The sequence below is a fragment of the Xiphophorus couchianus genome, chromosome 14, assembly GCF_001444195.1.
Source record: "Xiphophorus couchianus chromosome 14, X_couchianus-1.0, whole genome shotgun sequence".
NCBI lineage: Eukaryota > Metazoa > Chordata > Actinopteri > Cyprinodontiformes > Poeciliidae > Xiphophorus > Xiphophorus couchianus.
Window position 1 is genome coordinate 19,947,118 of NC_040241.1, and position 21,647 is coordinate 19,968,764.

Below are 21,647 nucleotides of genomic sequence, written 5' to 3' on the forward strand. Positions count from 1 at the left end.
AAAAAATATCAGATCATCAGGTCACCTTTGTTGCGACTGCTTTGATTATGCAAACATCTGAAGACCGGAGACGACAACGTGATGCTTTGCAAATATTTAAACGAGTTTGTAGGAGTGAGCTGCTATTTATTTTTGCACATAGTTTTCTCTTCATTTTATTTAGGAAGGTAAACCTTCATCATTTGGTTTATTTACATTCAAATAGTAAGTCTTAGTTAATTTTAACATAGTTTTCTTTTGTTTGTTATTTTTGGCATTAAAGCTCACTCTCCTATTGTTGCAACATCTCATGTCAAATACATTTTAAATAATAAACATTATAAGATGTTTAGAACCAGGATGGTCACACCTTGGCAGGTCATAACACTTTATACCCTCCTTATTCTGTTTACTGTTTTTATGGACTGCATTTACATTTGATCAGACAAACATTTATTTTAAGAAAATAACATTTTCTTTCCAAACTGTGAGAAACAATAAATCTATTTTTAGTTTCCTACAGGGTTAATTATTCATCTCTTCTGGACAGTTTTTGTGTCTCAGTGGATTTTTAGTGCCACTGATATAAGCTGAGCATTCCCTCCGAATACAAATATAAAGTTTACTAAATCTCTAAAACTGCCATGTAAAGTATTTGGTGTATATTTTACAAAAAACAAAACAAAAAATAAAAATAAAATGAAAATTAATATTTTTTCAGAAATCGGTGGTTTTTTCTTCTTATTCTCCGTTTGTGCTCTGCCGACTTGTTCCCATTTTCATCATATATTGAAGTCAGCTGATGCGCAGTTACACCAGATGTTTGCTAATTGCTGTTGGCTAGTCTGAAGGAGCTGAGTGGGGGAGGGTTGCTCCATGGGGTCTAAGCTTTGAAGCTTGGAAATTGCAGTTGGGTCCCTCTAGGCGTTTTGCACAGCTGAACGGTTGCCATGGAGATTAAAGGATTTAAATGTGCATGGAAGAATCAAAGCAACACTCCAGATGTGTTTTAGATAAGGGGAAAACATTATAACGTGATGTAAAGCTCAGAGGTCAACTTACAAAATACTTTCTCTTTGTTAATGTTTATTTTTACTTTCCTTTAAAAAAAATGTTTTTTACCTCTTTTGGTATAATTTCTTTCATCATATTATATCCTCACATGTACAAATTTGAAAATTAGTCAGGATTTAAAAATGAAGCAGTTGAAAGAAATGAAAACAGGAAAATATGAGAGCTCTTCTATTTGTTTCTCTTTAGAGTCTTGCTGCAGAGATTTGGATCAAGTGACAGAAATCTTTTTTTTTATTGATGAAGGTCAGAATTACCTTAGAAAGGAGATAAAAGCACTAAAACCTCGTCTCTTATCTGCTTGGATGTTAATGTCTACATGTAACAGTAAATTAAAATGTGGTTTGAGGATTAATTACCTGATATGAACTAACTTTGTGCAAACTAACATTTGGGTCTATTTTGGTTCCCAACCTGCAAAGAATCAACCAGAGACATAAATTGCTTTACTGCAGAAGAGGGGAGCAGAGCCAGACATGGAGAACCGCCATCACACACTGTCTGGGGTCAACTCCGCCAGCTCTCAGTCCCCATCTGCCTTTTATTATGATTACAAGGAAAGAGGTTGGGCTTTTTCACACAGTCACACAAACAATTGATCAATAACCTTTACCACAAGATGTTCTGGTACCTTCTGTGGACATGCCCTTACAAGGGCATAAGGCTGACCGTTACAAGTCAGTTTCACAGGCAGCTGATAACACAGACACTTAAAGACAAAAGCAGCTGATAACACAAGCATGTGTAAATGTTTCTAACCCTCAAGCAAACATCCAAAAACAGTAAATAATGTACCATAAAAGAAAGGAGTCAAGTAAACAACACACAGAGTAATGGTATGAAAACATAACCTTTCAAATAAACTCATAAGTAAATGAACTTAGATAATATTTTTCCTAACACTAACTTTGCGTTTATTTAAATTATTGATGCAAATGTTGAGCATTGTGGTAGCTCTCATTGTTTGCCTTGCAAATAACTAATTTGCATATTGGTAGCCTTTAGCTCATACTGAGTTACATCTTACATGGTGACAATGTTGGGTTTGGTCCAGTTTCAGTGTCATTATCATTCTGCTAACATTGGTGGCAGTCAGCTCTAAATTGCTGCTGATTTCATTTTCTTGAATAAATAATTAACTTATTAATCCTGATATGTGAAACATGTTTGACTAATCAAGCACTAAGAACATGATGTGCAACACATCCAGGTCAGTGGTGAACAAACTTTTTGTAATGTGAAATAAAACTTTTCAGAAGTGGGGGCCACATATAATCTGTTCAGAGGCCATAAATGAACCCCACCCTGCACTTTAGACAGCCATTATTTAGGCAAAATCCTTCTCTGAGAACTCAAAAACAAACATCATAAAGTCACACCTGAGCACCTGAGAACAAACAATCTGTTCAAATGCCTTGATTTAAATTGCAAAGTTTCAGAGTCTTGACTGATTTGTATTTCAGTGTTTTTCTTCTGAGCTTTTTTCTGTTTTTAAACTGTTCATGCATTGTTTCTTTGAGAAATTACTGAAAGGTTCCTAAACTCAATGTGGCTAGTTCAATATGTATTTTTCAGTTTCACATGTTAAGAATAAAACCTAAAAGTTGTTTCTTATCTCTGACTATTTTTACATTTAAGAGCTGAATCACAAATATCTGAAAAACAATAATTATTAAATCTGCTTTTGCTCCCTGAAACTTTTTATAAAATCAATTCACAGCATTTGGACACAATTTGGGAGTCATTTCTAATTATCAAAGCTTTATGGTTAGACTGTAAAAGAAAAACAGATAATATAAAATGTTGGCGAGCCAGCCAGGAGATAAAATAAGCATTTAGAGACAACCTATCTAGACGTGAAAAGAAAGTGGACATGGAGCAAGTACTGGATGAGATCATCACAACACTATGGACCTTGGGGAAGCCAGGCCTCATTAAGGTGTTCCACTATCTAAAGTGCAGTGAAATGGCATTCGAAGGATTCAATGAACAAGCTTGCCGTGCTGTAATGACGATGGAGGGAATGACGATCGGTGAAACGGAGGATGGTGAAGAGCCCCAAGTATCCCAGCAGTTTTTGAAGAACTGCAGTTCTTCAAAAATGTTAATTTTCCATTCCCTGGAATTAAGTTGTTGAGCCTGTGTGTCATATGTCAGAAAATGCGGTCATAGAAAAATTTTGATCAATGTTTTATTGATTATGTTTCAAAATAAGCTCTAATCGGGTGGGTTTTTAGTCTAGATTTAAAAGAACTCAGTGTTTTTGGCTGTTTTGCAGTTTTCTGGAAGTGTGTTCCAGATTTGTGGTGCATAGAAGCTGAATGCTGCTTCTCCATGGTTGGTTCTGGTTCTGGGGATGCTAGTTAACTGCTAGTGGGGTCGGGAGAGGTGCCGGTGCCTCAGCAAACGTTTCAGGCAAGGGGCCGGGTCACCCTGGACAAGTCGACAGTCTGTCGTAGGGCTGGAGTGGCTAGTATTACACAAATATGCTGATGTACTATTGCAGAAAACTGGCCATTTGAAAAAGACATTAAATATAGAGCAACTTTTCTTTCTTCCTTCAGCAAATCTTATTAAAATCCTGAAATCCCGACTATACTCAGGGTCTGGTTGTCATGTTGGGTTTAACGTTCTTTGCCCACATGCAGAAACACTCACAGAGAGACTGGTGTAAAAGTTCAAAGGGTTTATTTTTCTTATTCACAAAAAACTCAGAATTGGTAGTTGGACTTGGGCTTCAATAAAGGGTTCCGGGTTCAGCCACTCACTGAGGGAGAGAGATATGGTGAGTTCAGGATTAGCGAATCAACTCAGGTTCTGAAGTGGTTGAACTGGTTCTGAAGCTCTTACTTGTGGGAGTCGGGGTCCGAACAGAGGAGGAGGAAGGCCAGGCACCAGGAGGTGGGTATGTCCAAAGGCGACAGCTGGGCGGCTGGGCAGAGAGTCGGAGGGCGGACAGGTTGTGCTTAGACCGCACGGAGAAGTAATGGAGCTGACTGCCAACTGAGGACTGCACCGGTAAGTAACTGGGAAGATGATGGTGAGGCTCGGGCTCCCAGTTAGAACTCTCACGGCGCCTCTGGAGGATTCCTTCCAAAGAAGGGATGGCTCAAGTTCTCCTGAAGGCTTCCAGTTCAGGCAAACACTCTGGCGAAGATGTGCTGGCAGTCAGCTGCTCATATACTCCACCAGGAGATGGCAATTCCCCGTCTGGTTAGGACCTGCCGGCACGCCCTCCAAGAACCAGCTGTCATCAGGCGCCCTCTGGTGGATGATCTGAAAAGAACCCACCAGCCTGGTACCTCACACTGGTCCCTTATGTTGTTGGATTTGTTCAACATCTGGAGCATTTTCATTGTGTGGTGCAAGTTTGCAGCATTTGATAGTTGCTGTTTTTACTATTTGCAGAATTTTTTCTTTTGCTTCTATTTCCTGCAGCGTTTTGCCTATGTCATTATTTAAGGTTTTGAGGTAGAACCAAAATGCAGGTTGGAGTTGCAGAGTCTGATGAAAATTTCATAAAGCAAATAGAAAACTTACAAAAAAATAGGAACAGGCTTTATTCTGGCTCCAAAAATGTCTTTTGTGGATTGACAAAAAACAAATTAAATTTAAAATTAAAAAAAATTAAGTTATTAAAAAAATTTTAATTCTTCAAAAAAATCCAAATTTATTTTTAATTACTAAAGTAGTAAAAAAAATATTTTGGGGGTCTGAATAAAGTAATACCATAATTTGTTGTGAGTTCATGCACTGCGTTGGTTTTGTTCTTTGAGCAAGGCGATGTTCATGCACGGCTCATTTTGTGCACCAGTAAAAAAAGTATAAATATGTCTTGAATTTGGAAAAAAAAATCATATTTTATTTATCACTAAGGAAGGGTTCAGTGAATGTGCATATAAAACTGGAGGGTTTGGTACCTCAAAAAAGGTTAAGAACCACTGATTTAAGTCATCTCATCAGTGGCTACCTACATATGTGTTGTCTCTCTGCTACGAAGGTGAAGATTAATTTGAGTTTAGCATACGATCGCTTTCGTCTGACTCTTTACTATTGCATTCTAAATATTTAAAACGAGTTTTGACTAAAGTGTCAGTGTCAGTTTCCCCCAGTTGTGTTATAACCCCAGCAGCCGCCAGGGTTTAGTTTTTACATTTAGTTAAACAAATATATGTTGAAGAATTGATAATCTGACTTTGCTCTGACTGTGTATTTTATGGTGCTGCTGCGTAAATGGCCTTCATCCACTTCAAAATAAGAGCATGAACATAAGCATTTAACTATTTCAAGAATACTTAACAGTCAAAAAACTAAAACTTCAACCCAGATGTCAAATTTTATTTAACTGAACGTTTACAAAACAGCAAAGTAAATTAGTGCTTTAAAATTTTTCTGGAAAAATTTACTTAAGGGAAGCTAAATGCACTAAACATTTCCAAAGTTAGCAAAAATTGATAAACAAAACAATTAGCCCTGCTATTAGCATATTAGTTTAAGTGTGCAAACTAATAAATGTTTTTATTAGTCATAGGTAATTTCAAGATGGCGGATATCCTCTTACTCTTGCTCAAGGCAGAATAGCAGTTAGCTTTAGCATCTAATCTCTTGTCATTCTGTATGATTAGAGACTGAAGGTAAGTTGTTATCAGCTAATAACCTCTCAACAGAACCCCACTTAAAAAACATCTAAATTCTCCATTTAATGTAACAGAATGTGGCGTTTAAACAAAAATTACGATACTAAATATTATGAAAAATGTTCTTTACACAACAGTTTCAGCAGCAGCCATACTGTTTTTCCTCTGCTGTAAATATTTAAAGGTATATTACAAATAAAGTAAATTTGTGTTAAGTAAATAGAAGGGATAAAATATGGTACAAGAACTGAAAACCAAATAAAGTCAGAAATTATTGTCCTTTTCCACATTCTGAACCTCTCACATGAGGCTAGCTTGTTTTTTGAAGAAACAACAACAAAGAAAAACAATAATTGTTATTCGGGTTCAGTCCTGGGATTCCAGGAAGTCAATCCGTTCTTCAGTATTAAATTATCACATTAGATTTCTAGTAATGTGGAAAAAGCTGTAAAAAAAAAAGAACAAAACCCATTCTGAAGTATCTGAGGAACTTTAAAAACATGTTAGCTTTTATTCCATGTGTACAGGAGTGATGATCAGGGGCATTTCGTTTTTTCCTGATTTGTTGGTGCAGGGGCTGAAGAAGGGGAAGAGGTTTTCGGTGAAGATGTCGTAGAAAGTGTAGATGTGGACTTTGGCATCGACGTTGTAAAAGGATACCTGTGGGAAGAAGAAAAGAAAAAGGACTGTTATCTAACTTAGCAGTAAAGTAGCGTATCCAACCGTTAGTCGTTGGATTGATGAGTTTCTTAAAGTAAAAAAAGGTTTTGTATCGTTTTCACCTCTCCTTTCTCATAATCCACAAATATTCCAATCTTATGAAGTCGAAGTTTCATCTCCACTTCTGTGCAAGGCTCAGAGCGAAAGGCGTATTTGTGTCTGAGGGCAAAGAAGAAAACAATTATATTTTCTTATGACTGCCTGCCTATAGAGCGATGATGGAAAGAGTGGACACACAGTCAGATTCAGGGTTTTAACGTGAGAAAGTTCCCGTTATAATACAAGAAAAAAGTCATAACATTACCAGAATAAAGTTGGAATAATATAGGAAAATGCCTTAAGACAATAAAGTTGTAATGTGATGAGCATAAAATCATAATATTATTAAAATAAAGTTGTAATATTAGTAAAATGAAGTAGTAATTTTAATTCCTGCACAAAAAATTAAAAAATAAAAAATAAAATGAAAATGGGCACTATTGTGAAGTTATACTTTTGGTATCAGTTTTCCAAATAAGGAAATAATACATTTTTTAACACATTAGCATCAAATTATTATTATTAGTAGCAGAACTTTGAAATTATTGAGCAAATGATTGGGTCTATTTCAAAGAAATAATCATGTACTTGACAAGATGGTCTTCTCAGAACTTCATAACTCTATCAAAGCTTTCTATTTTTTTTAGCATTTTTACAATTTTCTTCTGCTAATATGACTTTATTCTCGTAATTTAAAAAGAAAAGAATTATCAGAAACGTCTTTATTGTTGCAATATTTATTGACATTAGTGATATTCACTAAAGTGAACCTACGCACTCCAGTTTGGTTCTTTCATTAGATTAAAAGTACCTTTCGAAAATATAAACCTTTAAGCATGTATTTTATCGATTTCTTAGAAGATCTTATCGAATTAAACTCACTTGTCTCTTAAGCTGAGGAACCAGAAGCCATTGTCTGGGGTGTAATCGATCTTCCCCTTCCTGTTGACGGACTGTCTGACCACGCCCAGATCCCAGTCCGTTTTCCCGTTCACCTCCACCTGTTCACAGGAAGCACAACATGTTGCGTCATCAAACAGAGCAAATCCTGAAAGACTGCAGCTTGGAACAAAACCATCCAACCAGTAATGTTGACAGCTTACATCTATTTCTAGTCACAAATGTTGTACTGTTACAAATACAGATGGACAATAAATCAGTAACAATATATAAAGTGACAGACACATGATCAATATCAATGGATAATACACTCTGAGCCAGAACCGCACAGCATTCTGGGAGATAGGTAGAGGAAAGGCTTTAGCTGTTCAGCCTCTTATGGTTGGTAACTCTCTCATTCTTTGGTTACCTAGCAACTCACTCATTCTTTGGTTACCTAGCAACCACCTGTTGAGTAACTGCCACAGCAGCAGGTTAAGGTTTTGCCTCATAACTGCTTAAAAATAAAAAACAGCATAGAATAAAATCTGGATAAAACAAGAAAGGTAACGTCCCCAGTTTGGCAGTATTTCAGATATTTTAAAGAAAAGACGAATCAATAATTATTGATATTGACTGAAATGAAACGCTTATACTTGACAGTTTCTTTCAAGAAAGTTAAAGATTAAATTTACAAAATGTGAGGTGCTACTTTCTCAACGCTTGTAGGTTGGTTCTTACTCAGAACATACTTTTTAACATTTTATTTTAGTTTACAGTCAGTAAGATGGTTTTCTCATTTAGTTTCTAGAGAGTTACCACTAAGAGTCACTTAGCTGTAAGAACCTTTAAACTGTCAGAGTAACCGTGTAAATTCAATGAAAGTAACATAAATCATGATGCTTGTAGAAAATGTTATGGGAAGTATCCTGTAAGTTCCTGGAAGTAATCTTTATTTTTCAGATAAGTTCTGAAAAGCAACATGTAACTTTTTAGAGAGTACAAGCTTCTCAATTTCATTAAAAATTGTGATTTTTGTTTTGTTGTAACAGCCTATTACCTCCCAGTAATGTTTCCCATGGGAGATTGCTTCTCTTCCCAGGACACAGACCACTTTGTCGAACCTCTCTGGAGTTTCTGGAACGTGGTGGTATCGGTCCCCACACCAAACCTGCATAAAAAAGGATTATTAGACATATTTTCTAAAATATAAAAATAAAACATGCGTTAGTTATTAAATGTTGAAATCACTGATCAGCAAGCTCACACTTTTCAAATCTCCTGACAGGATCAATCTGGGATGGGCCGTGCTGGAATCCAGGGTGACGTTCACTGTGTTGAAAAAAACATTAAATGAAAACTAATTACTAACAATGGTGGCCTAAACTCACTTAATCATGCTAATTTATGCCATTGTTATGCTAGTTAACATGAAAAGTTATTGAAATTTCTTTGGTAAAGTCTGCATTTCAATTTTGGAATGCATTTAATTGTACGATTTTATGATTCTACTTATCATTAGACTAGCTTCTGCTTGGTAGTAACAATTTTCATTAAAAATTTGAATGAATCAATTTTACATTTGTTTTCCAGCTGACTAACTGGTAACAAACTGCTATTTCTCAGGTTAAGCTATACTAACTTTTTGTTTATTCAAGAAATTATATGAAAACTTAGCCCAATATAAAATCTGGAATAGGAAGAAAATAAGGTAGGGAAAAAATTGTTAGAAACATGTTTTTGGAGTTATATTTTTAACGTGCCAGCACAGCCTGGGCAACATTTAGCTGAAGCTATACGTGCCTGCATAAAGACAGAGATTTTGCTTTTATTCTAGTTATTTGCTTTTATTTAAGTAAAATATATACCAAACAAGGAAATGTAGATGTTATGAATTGAATTTTACATACGTGCAAATTCCTTCATCTTCTTTTCTCCTGCAGGAGAAACAAACAAACATTTACATGTTACAAATTGCCATAAATTGTGAAGGTTCTTGTGAGGAAAACATTATTTATCTGATTAAATGAAGTGTTGCAATCCAGTTTGTTTAAACCAAGAGTAAGAACTCACTGGGTTTTGTCTGTCCACTGGCTTCCAATACTGGAGAAGGAAAACCTGAATAAAAACAACAAAGTGCTTGAGGAGCTGGGAACAATAAACTCTAAAAACAGATGTGTTGAAAAATAACTCAAAAAATGTGTCATCACCTTTAATGCACATTTTGTGTTTATTTTAACACACAATGTGTTAAAATTTGGACAACATTATAATACACTGAATGTGTTGAATATTTCAACACATTTTTGTGTTAATCTGTGTTTGTCAGGCAGAATTTACTCCCTGCTGACAGCAGATTGTGTAATTCCTCTCACTGATAGTTTCCAGCATTTTTTTTTTCTAAAATGGTTTTCTAATTTTTTTGTTTAGTATTTGTAACAATTTTTACTTCATCTAAAAATGCAATTATTATTACTGTATTGTGGCAGAATTTAATGACTTTATAAATGATACAATGCAGTACAAAAATATGTTTGTATATATTATACAGAGTGTCTTATCATTTCACTAACAAATTAGTTTTGTTATTTCTCTGGTCTTTTGTCTCTAAGCCTGGTACGAGATTAGCATTGCTCTGCTTCATGAAGAAGTCATCATCCCCAGCTATAAAAACACATTTAACACGTGTTTGTCAAAATGACACATTTTAACACATGTTTGTGTTGATTTCAATGACAAAATAGTTGTGTTAAAACGACATACATATTAGTTGTGTGGGAATAAAAGGGATTAGCAACACGTTGTACCTGAGCAGATTCGGTACGTGTTAAAATTTAACACGTCATGTGTTGTTTTTAACACATCTGTTTTAAGAGTGAAGCTGAAGTTTAATTCATTAAAATTATTTTACAACAGTTTCACAATTTAATCTGTGTGCAACAACAAACTATTTTTTAAGGGAATAAAAAAGATAACTGCTTCATGTTAATCTAAACTTTGAAATAAAGAGGGCAGTGTTCAATGATTAATGGTACTAACTGGAAGTTTCCAGCTTCAACACTTTAACAAAACCAGCTCTATATTACCATAAAAGAAGTTAATCTCTTTTGGATCAAAAAGAGTTGTGCTCATATTTTTGTGTACTGTTGTACAAAAATGTGTGTCTTTTGCATTCCTTGTTCTTGTGCATGATTTTATAGAACTATCATGTTTGAAATAAATAAAATAAAAAATAAATACAGTTATAAAACTAACAAATGTCTGAGCTCTTCATGTTTTACTAACCATTTTCTAGAATATTCTTTAGATCTCGCTGGAACTTTTCCACCGTAGCTGCCAAAGGTCTGTAGATGGCTGCCGTTCCCAGGTCGGTATTCAGCGACACTCTGGACCAGTCTTTGGTGACTGGAGGTGTGGACAGGCTGGGAAAAGTCTGAGGAACATTTACAAATTAATAAAGAAACATCCAGAGTTTTCTAATTAAACCAACCTTAAGTTCTGACTAACCTTGACGCAGTGAACGTGATCCTCTGACATGGCGAGTTCAGTGAGAGCAGCTTCTCTGCTCTCGAGTTCTTCTATCTCCCTCTCCAGCTGATGGATCATGGCGTTGGCCTGATTCTCCGCCGACCTGCGGCTGTTATCCATCACCTCTATCAGCTCCGCCTGGGACCGCTCGATGGCGGAGGCCAGCGCCGAGAAGAGGCACACAGTGCCCGACGTCTCCCGCTCCACCGCCATCTGAGGGTTGAAAGGGATTTAGAAAAAGACTTAGAGACTGAAGATTATGGTAAAACTTGGTTGGCAATTAACACTGGAACTAGGGCTTAATTTGACTTTAAAATAGCAGAATTATATATTTAAAATTTACAAACAGACTTTAGTAAGACATTTTTTTAAAAAAAAAAGGACAATCCCAAAGAAAGAGAATTAGTAAGAATTAATACTACTAAATTAAATGTATCGCTATTATAGATACAGATCACAAGTGTGTCAAAATATGTCCTGAACAGGTAAGAAGAAAAAAATAAAAATTATAATTGTTTAAACTAGTTCATAAAATTTAACAGCATATCAAAAAGAAAGGCAAAATTTGAGAAACTGTACAAAAGATAAATGTAGTTGGTAATTTTGGTGTTTTTGTGAGGGGAGAAGTTTAAAAGGTATAAAAATATTTTTTAAAAACATATGAGAACATGTTTTATTATAAGAGGTAATATAACTTTTTGTATAATTTAAAAAAAGCTAAATTTGTTTAAGAAGATGTAATTTTAACCTTAAATTGTGCAGGTTGTGTTTGTTTGCTTGTTTTACCTTCAGCTCTGTCACAGACTCCCTGATCTCCTCTATCTTCCTCCTCCTATCACTGATCATGTCCTGGATGTCCTGCTCAGAGTCTCTCAGCAGCATCTGCAAACACACCCAGACAGGAATTACACTCACTAGAGCCTCTACTGTCATTATGGCACTGATTTCTCCTATATTAGTTATTTTTAAAGTTAATTTCTGGGATTTCAGACTTTGCATCTCATCCTACTACCTGAGGTTTTTCATTATTAATAAAAGTGTATAATAGTGATGTGTTTGATGAACTACATTCCTAAATGCTCCCACTTGCTCAGATTACATATAACAAGTATAATATTAGCTATCAAAACTACACAGATGACACACAGCTCTACATTATGATGCCTCCAGGTGACTGAACTAATCACCGATTTATTAGTTATTATCTTTGGGCCATAGGAGGAACGATCTTGAGTCAATGAACAGCTTCAGTTATTTCAGCTGGAAACTAGAGATGAACTCTGACATGAACCTTCACAGCCACATAAAGACGGTTACAAAGTCGGCCTTCTGTCACCTGAAGAACATTTATAAATCACTGAACGGCTCAGCACCACAATACATTAAAGATCTGCTGTTGTCATAACAACCCTCCTTTCAGATAAATTTCCAGAAAACTGTAAAACAGCTGAAACACTGAAAGAAACATGGCTTAAATCTTTTTCCCCATTAAAGCACAAGTTCTTAAACCATAAAACAGATGATTGGTTATAATAAGTCCATGTCTTATAGTCACTAGCTCTCGGTGTAAATGAAAAGTAATTGTTCCTGAAGGCTGAATCCAAAATAAGATTCTAAAAACTCAAACCTCAAAGTGACTTTATAAACTTTTAAATCACCTTTACTCACTACATTGGCTCTTTTGTGCCTACTTTTGTTAGGCACCAATTTTTCTGAAAGTTTTATGGTTGTAAATTCAAGCTAGCAGTTTCCATGATGTCAAGAAGCTGATTTAAAGCCTAAATTACTGCAAAAATACAAAATTATTTATCTATTTTCTAGTGCAAATATATTAGCACATTTGAAATAAAACAAAACTAACTGACGTGTGACTTTTCAGCAAGATATAGGAACTGTTCTAAGTCAGTTATTCCTTAATATTGATATAAAAATACTAGTTCTGCTCATATTGTTTCACTAATATGGGAAAATGTCTTGTTGTAAGTGAACTAATCGGCAAATGGAACTAGAACTTTTTCATCAAAATTAAGGAATTGTCCACTAAAACAAGCTCTTATATTTTACCGAAAAGTTACTTCTAAGTTAGTTTTGTCTTATTTCAAATGGTGTAATTTTGTGTTTTTGCAGTGCACAAGGGTGTCGTGTCCTTCACCCTGGTATGATCAGCAGTGAAAAGATAAGTTTTAAAATGGAAATTTCTAACCTCAGACTTTGCATAAACAAACTGCTGGTGTCTGTCGTCACTTGCACTTTCTTGAGCAACCGCTGTTCATCTTTTCCAGTCATTTTAAGTCAGTCCCAACAACAGCAGAAGCAGTTATTTCTTACCTTAGTTTCCATCCACTCGGCCTCAACGGTGACGGTGTCATGATCATTGTGGTCTTCGATCTCACATTCAGGACAGATGCACATTTGGTCGGATTTACAGTAAAGCTGAAAGCAGAAAGAGGAAGGGTTACAGTGCTGCTAAAATGTATTCACTGCATTACAGACCTCTTCGGTTTTTTTCTTTTGTCGTTTTTCATTCATAATTTCATAATTATTATTATTTTCAGTCATTATTTGAGGCTGTTCAGATATAAATCAGATTTCTCTTAGTACCATATATGGAAGTGGAACAAATCAGATTTTTGGGGGGGGGGGTGAAGGGGTGAAAAGATCAGAATTGGGTCGTTGGATATGTGTCACGTTTCTCTGGAACTAGAAAACCTGGAAATGGTTTCTAAAAAGTTATTTCTAAGGCTTTGGGACCCTAGTGAACTGCAAACAGAAAAAAACATGGAATAGTCTGTAAGGAAAATGATGCATGACACACCAGCAAGTCCAGCTTCTTACTGGTTAAAAATAAAAAAACACAAAGTGGCCTAGTCAAATTCTAGAATTAGATGCTCTGAAGAGACTCCCTGTGTTAAAACCCCCTGGATGTGGCTGAATTAAAACACTCCTAAAGAATGGGATATTTAAACATATTTGATGATTTTAAACATTTAAATGCAACAATAAGCAAAAACAGAAGATGTCTGTAAGGAAACAACTAGTATTTAAAACACAGTACATGTTTCTTCTGTAGTTTCTATATTAATATATAAAATAATATGTGAATGAAATACAAAGTTAACTGATTCTTTTACCAATATTCCTCTGTTATGGACTTCGCACAGAGGGACATTATTGCTACTGGCCGCTCCACTCAGAGTGAACCGTCTGCGACCTTTGGCGTGGGACATCATATGAGGGAAATGAGGATGCAGATGGTTAAGATTATGATCGGGGCTGTGCTCCAGACTGGAAGACCCGCAGCGGTTCGGTACCGATAAAGCCATTGTGCTTGTGCCATTCTGGTGCAAAGTTGACGTGGACAGAGATGGGAAAGAAAACGCTGCCAAAAGAAACCCCAGAAAAACTTTGTTAGGTCCTTTTTAATAGGTAATATATTTTTATTATTTAAGAAAACAGTATCTGACAATCAACATTTCATCTTTTGGACGGCATTTCAACATTCCTACATTGCTCTATTATTGCTCCATCATTCCCTGACAGAACAGTCATTAATCTCCTGCATAATGTGAAATGACCTGAACTTGGCAGCCCTCACAGGTGTGCTTGTTACGAAACCAACCAGAACAACAAGGTTATTGTATAAAGGAGAAATTTTCATGTTGCTGTTTTCTTGCTTCTCCTCATATTTCTGACCCTAAACATTTTTTCACCCCAGGATTTTTTATTCAATGTGATCATTATCTCCTTTCAGTGTTTTTAGTTCATTCATTCCAAAGGAAAAATAAATGTTGTAACTAATATCATCTTGGAGTCAAACTCATATAAATGTATTACAGTATATGAGCTTTTGAGATTGTAGTCGGTTGCTCCCAGTTGTTAGAGAGGGGGGGAAAGGCTTGTGGCCATGGTTACGCACCATGGCAACTGTCTAAATGTAACAAAATAAGAGGAAAAATTCTTGCACCTGCACAGTGTCGAAACCATGGGAAAAATTGACCGAAAAAAACCAACCAAAAAAAAGATGAGCAAAAGTTAATAAGAAGAACAACTCAGAACTGACGTAACAGAGCTACAACATGCTGCCACCATGAGAGTCGCATTTCTAGTAAATACATAACAAACCAGCTTCTCAATCACTTGCCATGTTTCTGTCAAACTCTTCAATGAGTTTTTTGAAATATCGCATAAGAAAAGATTGATTTAGATGTTAAGATTCAAAATAATTTTATCAGTTTCACAACAAAGGTTTTACACTATTTTAGTTTTTTTTCTGAAACGTAATTAATGTGCTCAAAGGAAATGGAAATGCATTTGCCAAATAAGTTCTGACATAGCGAATGCTCCCATCCACTGTTTAATCTGTGCCTTACCAAAGGCATGAAACTTTGAAAAATGTACTAGTCCAAACCTTCAGGTCAGAGGAGGGAACCCTCTTCATTTTTATAAATTGTGTGGTCTATGCTAATTTGCAACCTCTTCAACTTGTTTATTATAGCCGTGCATATCATCAACATGTGATTACGTTTTGCATAGCCTGGTTGATTCGGTCCAAACCCTTTCGATTACTTACCCTGGGATTGAGCTGTGCCGGTCAGAGCTACCATGTTCTTGGGCAGAGGTTTTGGCAACTTCATTTTTAGTTCTGCCATAAAGTTGTGATTTTTGTGTCCCATCTTTTTTCCTATCTTGTCCTTCACTGATACTCCACCTTTCACAGATTTGAACTGATCAGTTATCTCTCGCAGAGTCCTGTTGATCTGGAGGTCTGGTCGATTCTGGAAGGTTTTCTTACATAAAGGACACTGGCAAACCTGGAAGAGGATGATGGAATAGGTGAAAGGATGTCCAGGAGAAAGATCATATCAGAAACGGCAGTAGACAAATGAAAAGGTAATGAAGATGGAAGAATGATCATACAGTTGAAATATAGCCCTTGTGACTGCTGTACCTCCAGTCACGAAGGACTGACAGCAAGAAGCTGTGTGATTCAACAAAGGCACTGCCTCGGTCTACTTTGGTTCCAGCTACAGGAAGAGGAGTTTCAGGAATGAAACTCTGTGATGTCATGGGGAACTTATGACCCTAAGACTAGGACAACCTCTTTCTCTCCGTTGTCAGTGTCTGCAACATTGGGGTGGACAAAGTGTGTGACCCTTTTTCTCTCACTGGCAGAGAGAAAGCCTGCTCCTTGCTGAGGAGCGCTGGATCCAAACATCTTTACAGTTAAACCTTAAAGTTAAACCTTGACCCTTGTTTCATTCAGAATTCTGCAGAAGGAATGTTGTAATTACAGGCTCCCACAGATTGCCGTCCACAAACGGGCTTATGCTCCTAAGACTTATAATTCTAAGAAGTTTGAACTTTGGTTTTCATCTATTTCTCTGTTTTGATCCTAACATTAAAATGAGTTTCTTTTAAGTGCTGACCAACATTTAATTTTTTTACTGGTTTTAAGTGGTTTGATAACTGGTTCTTTTAGTGCTTTATTTAAGTCAGTACGACACACTAGAAAGAAAAATGCTACATAGCTCTATCTTTGACAAGAACATTTAAAGAACAAAAATGAAGAAATAAAAGTTGATTGAAGGAAGCTTCAACAATCACTCACCTGAGATCCCTCCCAGTATCTGGTGATGCAGGCCATGCAGAAACTGTGGCCACATGGTGTGGATGAAGGATTGGTGAACACATCCAGGCATATAGAGCATGTGACCTGGTCTTCAGTCAAAAAACTGCCATATAAAGACATCCTGAAACAAAACTAAAGGACAGGCATGAATTAGACAGTTTCTCCCCAGAAAGCAGAAGGTCAGTCGTTGTGACCTTAGGACACTCCAACCACCCTTGTCTGCTGGTGGTGGTCAGAAAGTCGAACTTAAAAAAGCCAGCAGTGGCTATAATGTAGCTTGCCACCAACACCATGTGAATGTTTGAATGAATGACTAAATGTATTGTGAACCACATTGGAGTTTTGAAGTCAACATGAAACAATTCTGCAAGAAACATCTTAATATTAACCCTAAAGTCTTGAATGACCTTTCCCCTACATTGACACACATGCATGAAACAGGCCATTGTAGCTGCCATTCAACTATGAAAATTCCTAATCGCTGAAAATCTGATTAGGGAAAATTAAGGGTTAATAGAAAACATCTAAATATAGTAAAGCATGGCATACTGGAGTTTTGTTCCAAACATTTATCTCAGATCAGATTAGGATGTTCAAAAAACCTTCAGGAATGAAGTGAGGCTGGATTCTCTCCTTCATTTTCACTTACATTAGGTTCAAATACATATACAGGTACCAGATATATAAGGTATGAATACTGCAACCTACCAATATTTTTTATTATATACAATATCACAGGGGTTTTTTTAATATGTAAGCTAGATTCAACTGCTTTTCAGGTTTGGTGTTTTGGGGTAAAATGTATAACTGCTATATGGAGAAAGAAAGGGAGGAAGCACACATAGGGTCTTGAACATAACTGAAGGGCAAAACAAGATAAAACAAATTCTTACTAAATATTTTTCATATCCTGAATTGAAGCAATTCTGTTAGAAAAATCTTGGTGTTAACCCTAAAGTCTTGTTTGACCTTTCCCCTACATACTCATTGACAGAGATCTCTTGACAGTTACTGGTTAATGAGTCCAGGTTTCCGTTTTGGACAGACGATGTTCCTTCCTTACTAAAGATCTCATATTTAAATGGCAAATCTTTACTGACTTTCAAAAGCAACCCTCCTTCCAGTGTTCGATATTTGATTATGTCCAATAAAACTTCTCTTTACTTGTAAAGTATGTTCTTTCTTTGCTAAAGAAGGTGATAAACAAGTAGTATTAATGTGAAAAGAATACATACATTTCTAATTATTTGAAAATTACCTGCTAGAGTAATCCCGTGTATCACCAGTAGAGATTAAGAAATTGGTTAAAAGCTTGTCAAGCTCAATGAGCTACCCGAAAACATAAGAAGGACAGTTCTTATGGTGCTTCGTTGTACCTCAGACCTTAGTAATAACATCAGTAATAATAAAGACAGCACCCTTCCATGTTGTGTACAGTTTAGGAAACAATTGGACAAGCTCATCAGATTTGGCAGAGTCTCTATCAGAAGAAATCTGACTTCCTGTCTCCGCTCAGACCATAAAGGACAGTACAAAACGTTAACTTCAATGGAGGACATCAAAAAAAGAGAGGGCATGTTCTTTGGCCATTCTTAAACTTTGAAATCTGAGGATCTGATGGAAGTACATTCTTTGAGAGACAGATACATTTGTTTGGCTCTGATAGTGTTCAGGAGATTGAGTGTTAACCCGGCCTCAAACACCACAGCTGATAAAGGTAGTTCAAACAGGGGAAGACCTGAATGAACTGCTTCACCTGAGTGAAGGGACACAAAGGTATTTTCAAGGCAAGAAGACAGATCAGGCATAACATTATGACCACCAGCCTTCTCAAGACATGGACTCCACTCCAATACCATCCTACTGAAGGTGTAGGACGGTATTTGGCTCAAAAGGTTTTGCAGCAAATCCTTCAATTCCAGTAAATAGAGAAGTAGAGCTTCCATGGATTAGACTTGACATGTTTCACTGGATTAAAATCTGTTTTATTTGGAGGCAACATCACTTTAGAGTCAGCATTTATCCCCTTAGGTCATTGGTGAACAATTTTTGCGGTGAAAGCTAGTCTTGGTGGAGTGTACATTTTCCACAACAATGGTTAGCTAGGTGGTACATGTGAAGGTAGAGTCTAACTGGATGGCAAGACCCAAATGTTTACCCAAATCATTACACTTCCTCCACCAGCTTGGCTTCTTCATATTGTCCAACCTGACTATAAGTGTTGGGAAAATGTGCTTCCAATGTAAGTGACACCACCCCCATGATGTAAGAGAGACTAATTTCTGTACCCATTGTTGGTGGACAGTCTTGGCGGAGTATATATTTTCTGCAACAATGGTTGCAGTCTGCAAACATGCCCAAACCCCTGCAGTTTTGATGTTGCACTGCTGTTTTTAAATACTTCTCAGTTTGGATTTGGTTACATTTTAGAAAGTAGTTTTATTTTATAAAATAAAATTACTCCTAAAGGTTTTCAGTTCTTTTGATAGAGAAACATTAGTATGACACAAATATGGATTTTAATTAAAGTAGATTGTTTTTGCAGATAGAAAAACAGTGGATAGACAATATAACGAACTTTAAAATAAGCTGCCTGGTTAAGTATAAATGTAGTTACTATGTTTAATGCAAATCTCCTTAACTGAAAAATTTAGTTTTTCAGTTCAGCACAATTTTAAAAAATTAGTTGATTTGTTAAAAGTAATTCAGTGATGTTTATTCAGGTAAGTATATACAGTTTATTAAATTGTCATGTTAAAGAAATAATAATTATTTAAGTTAGACAAACTTAATTTGACTACATGTAACAAATTAACTATCCATCCATCCATTTTCTTTTGCTTTATCCGGGGTCGGGTCGCGGGGGTAGCAGCTTCAGAATGGAGGCCCAGACTTCCCTCTCCCCGGCCACTTCTTCTAGCTCTTCCGAGGGAATCCCGAGGCGTTCCCAGGCCAGCCGAGAGACATAGTCCCTCCAGCGTGTCCTGGGTCTTCCCCGGGGCCTCCTCCCGGTGGGACGTGCCCGGAACACCTCACCAGGGAGGCGTCCAGGAGGCATCCTGACCAGATGCCCGAGCCTCAACTGGCTCCTCTCGATGTGAAGGAGCAGCGGCTCTACTCTGAGTCCCTCCTGGATGACTGAGCTTCTCACCCTATCTCTAAGGGAGAGCCCAGACACCCTGCGGAGAAAACCCATTTCGGCCGCTTGTATCCGCGATCTCGTTCTTTCGGTCATGACCCAAATCCCATGACCATAGATGAGGGTGGGAACGTAGATCGGCCGGTAAATCGAGAGCTTCGCTTTTTGGCTCAGCTCTCTCTTCACCACGACGGACCGGTACAGCGCCCGCTTCACGGCAGACGCTGCGCCAATCCGCCTGTCAACCTCCCGCTCCCTTCTTCCCTCATTTGTGAACAAGATCCCAAGATACTTGAACTCCTCCACTTGGGGCAGGACACCCCCCCTGACCTGGAGAAGGCACTCTACCCTTAACTATCTACAAATTAACTATTTTTAAAAATTGGAATGCCATTCTCTTTTTTTTCAGTGAGTTTAAAAAACCAAAAATGAACCAAGTTCAAAAATAACAAACCACAAGTTTTTCCAAGTTTTCTCTAAATCAAATATTAACGTTCAATCTCAGTCATTGTGCAGCTAAAACTACTTTGAAAAAGGTCAGAAAATTATTACACTAAAGCATGTTTCAAAATAAAACTCAATAAATATCACAAATTTCCCTAAACAGAGTCATGTAGTCACATCAGAGAAGATTAACCTTTCATTAACCATAATACAGACAAACAGAGATAAACAATGAAAAAGTTCTAGTTCGTTTGACAGATAAAGACATTTTTCCATGTTATAGGTGAAATAATCTTCCAGTGGAGCGAGTACTTTTTCATCAATATTAAGAAATTATTGACTCTAAGCTCCTAAATTTTGTTGAGAATTTACTTATATGTTAGTTTTGTATTAAAAATACAAAACCTTTCCTTTTAAAAATACATTTATAATCCCCACTAAATAACACAATGTGACACATTACACATATTAATTTGACCTACTTCAGAATAACAAGCAAATACCTTAAGCTGTAAGTTCAAACCCTCCAGAGATGCTTGAGGCCAGTACCTTCTGCGCGCAGCAGTTTAGCATGTCCTGGATTTAAACTTGCTAAAATCTTGATTGTGGGTGTACCTGATTGATGGCTGTGATGTTTTGTTCCAAAGTCCCTCCCACTCACCTGTCTCTCCCTTTACTAGGTAAAAGTGGCAGGACTGGTTAAGTTAAAAGGAACACACTCACACTCAGATATGCTGCAGAGTAGGTCAAAAGTCAACAGATCCAATCCTGCAGCTGTGTTTGATGAGATGTTCAGCTGCATTTCTCACGGGTAAAGTATTTCCTGGAACCGAGGATAAACAAAGACTTAACAAACATCATAACATCCGTACTACGGTAGATAGATGGAGTCGCTCATTAAGATGGAGATTAGCTAGAAGAACAGCACCTAAGAATATCAAGAGAGTGATCTAGGCACTAGAGCCGGAAGATTGAAACTTTATTTTATTTATCTGTATACTTATACATGTATTTACTTATAGGCAAGTGTACTTTTTATTCTTTTATTTGAACGGGGGGGTTTCCTTATTACCAATGCTGTTATTTTTTTGTTTCCCCTTTTTAGTTCAATCTTGATTTGTTTTATGTTATACCCAGAGGGTTTGTTGTGGGTGTTTGAATGTATGTTTTATATATGCAAAAACTGAATATATATTTTGTTAAAAAAAAAAGATGAAGATTAACATTTTGTCACTCTTGAACATGAGCTCTGCCATTATTTTTAACCTGGGCGCTTACGTGGGCAGTAGCTCAGGGCCCCCATTACCATTGTTACCATCGTTAGTTGTTGTAATCAGTTCATACCAAATTATGTATGAAACTACCTATTAATGTATCGTCATTTGCATTAGCAAAATATTTTCTCTGTAGGGGATAGAACAGCCCTGGGGTCCACATCCTTGCAAAACTGGTCCTGTTTCTAACCCTAAGAGATTATAGGCTGTTACAGGTATAATCTAAAAACACAGCAGACTAAGTAATGATTCAAATAAAACTACTAAAAAATAGAAGTCAATTTAGTCCAGAAATTAAGTTATAAACA

General features: G+C 36.6%; 1 protein-coding gene across 2 annotated transcripts; it reads right to left on the reverse strand.

Moving 5' to 3' along the window:
- Positions 1 to 5,367: 5,367 nt before the first annotated feature.
- On the reverse strand, positions 5,368 to 20,663 carry LOC114157892 (E3 ubiquitin-protein ligase TRIM39). Of its 2 annotated transcripts, XM_028039063.1 has the most exons (16): positions 20,569 to 20,611; positions 17,741 to 17,815; positions 16,462 to 16,614; positions 15,424 to 15,664; positions 13,985 to 14,232; positions 13,182 to 13,286; positions 11,640 to 11,735; positions 10,833 to 11,066; positions 10,611 to 10,758; positions 9,399 to 9,443; positions 9,236 to 9,262; positions 8,593 to 8,657; positions 8,386 to 8,496; positions 7,329 to 7,447; positions 6,470 to 6,566; positions 5,368 to 6,347 (listed from the first exon to the last, which is right to left on the reverse strand). In XM_028039063.1, exons 3-16 carry the CDS (start codon positions 16,600 to 16,602, stop codon positions 6,198 to 6,200), a joined length of 1,827 nt encoding a protein of 608 aa, XP_027894864.1. In that variant the 5' UTR covers positions 16,603 to 16,614; positions 17,741 to 17,815; positions 20,569 to 20,611; the 3' UTR covers positions 5,368 to 6,197. The 2 variants fall into 2 exon arrangements, with proteins under 2 accessions (XP_027894864.1, XP_027894863.1); XM_028039062.1 differs by lacking the exon at positions 17,741 to 17,815 and having other exon boundaries at positions 20,569 to 20,663.
- Between the last annotated feature and the right edge of the window lie 984 nt (positions 20,664 to 21,647).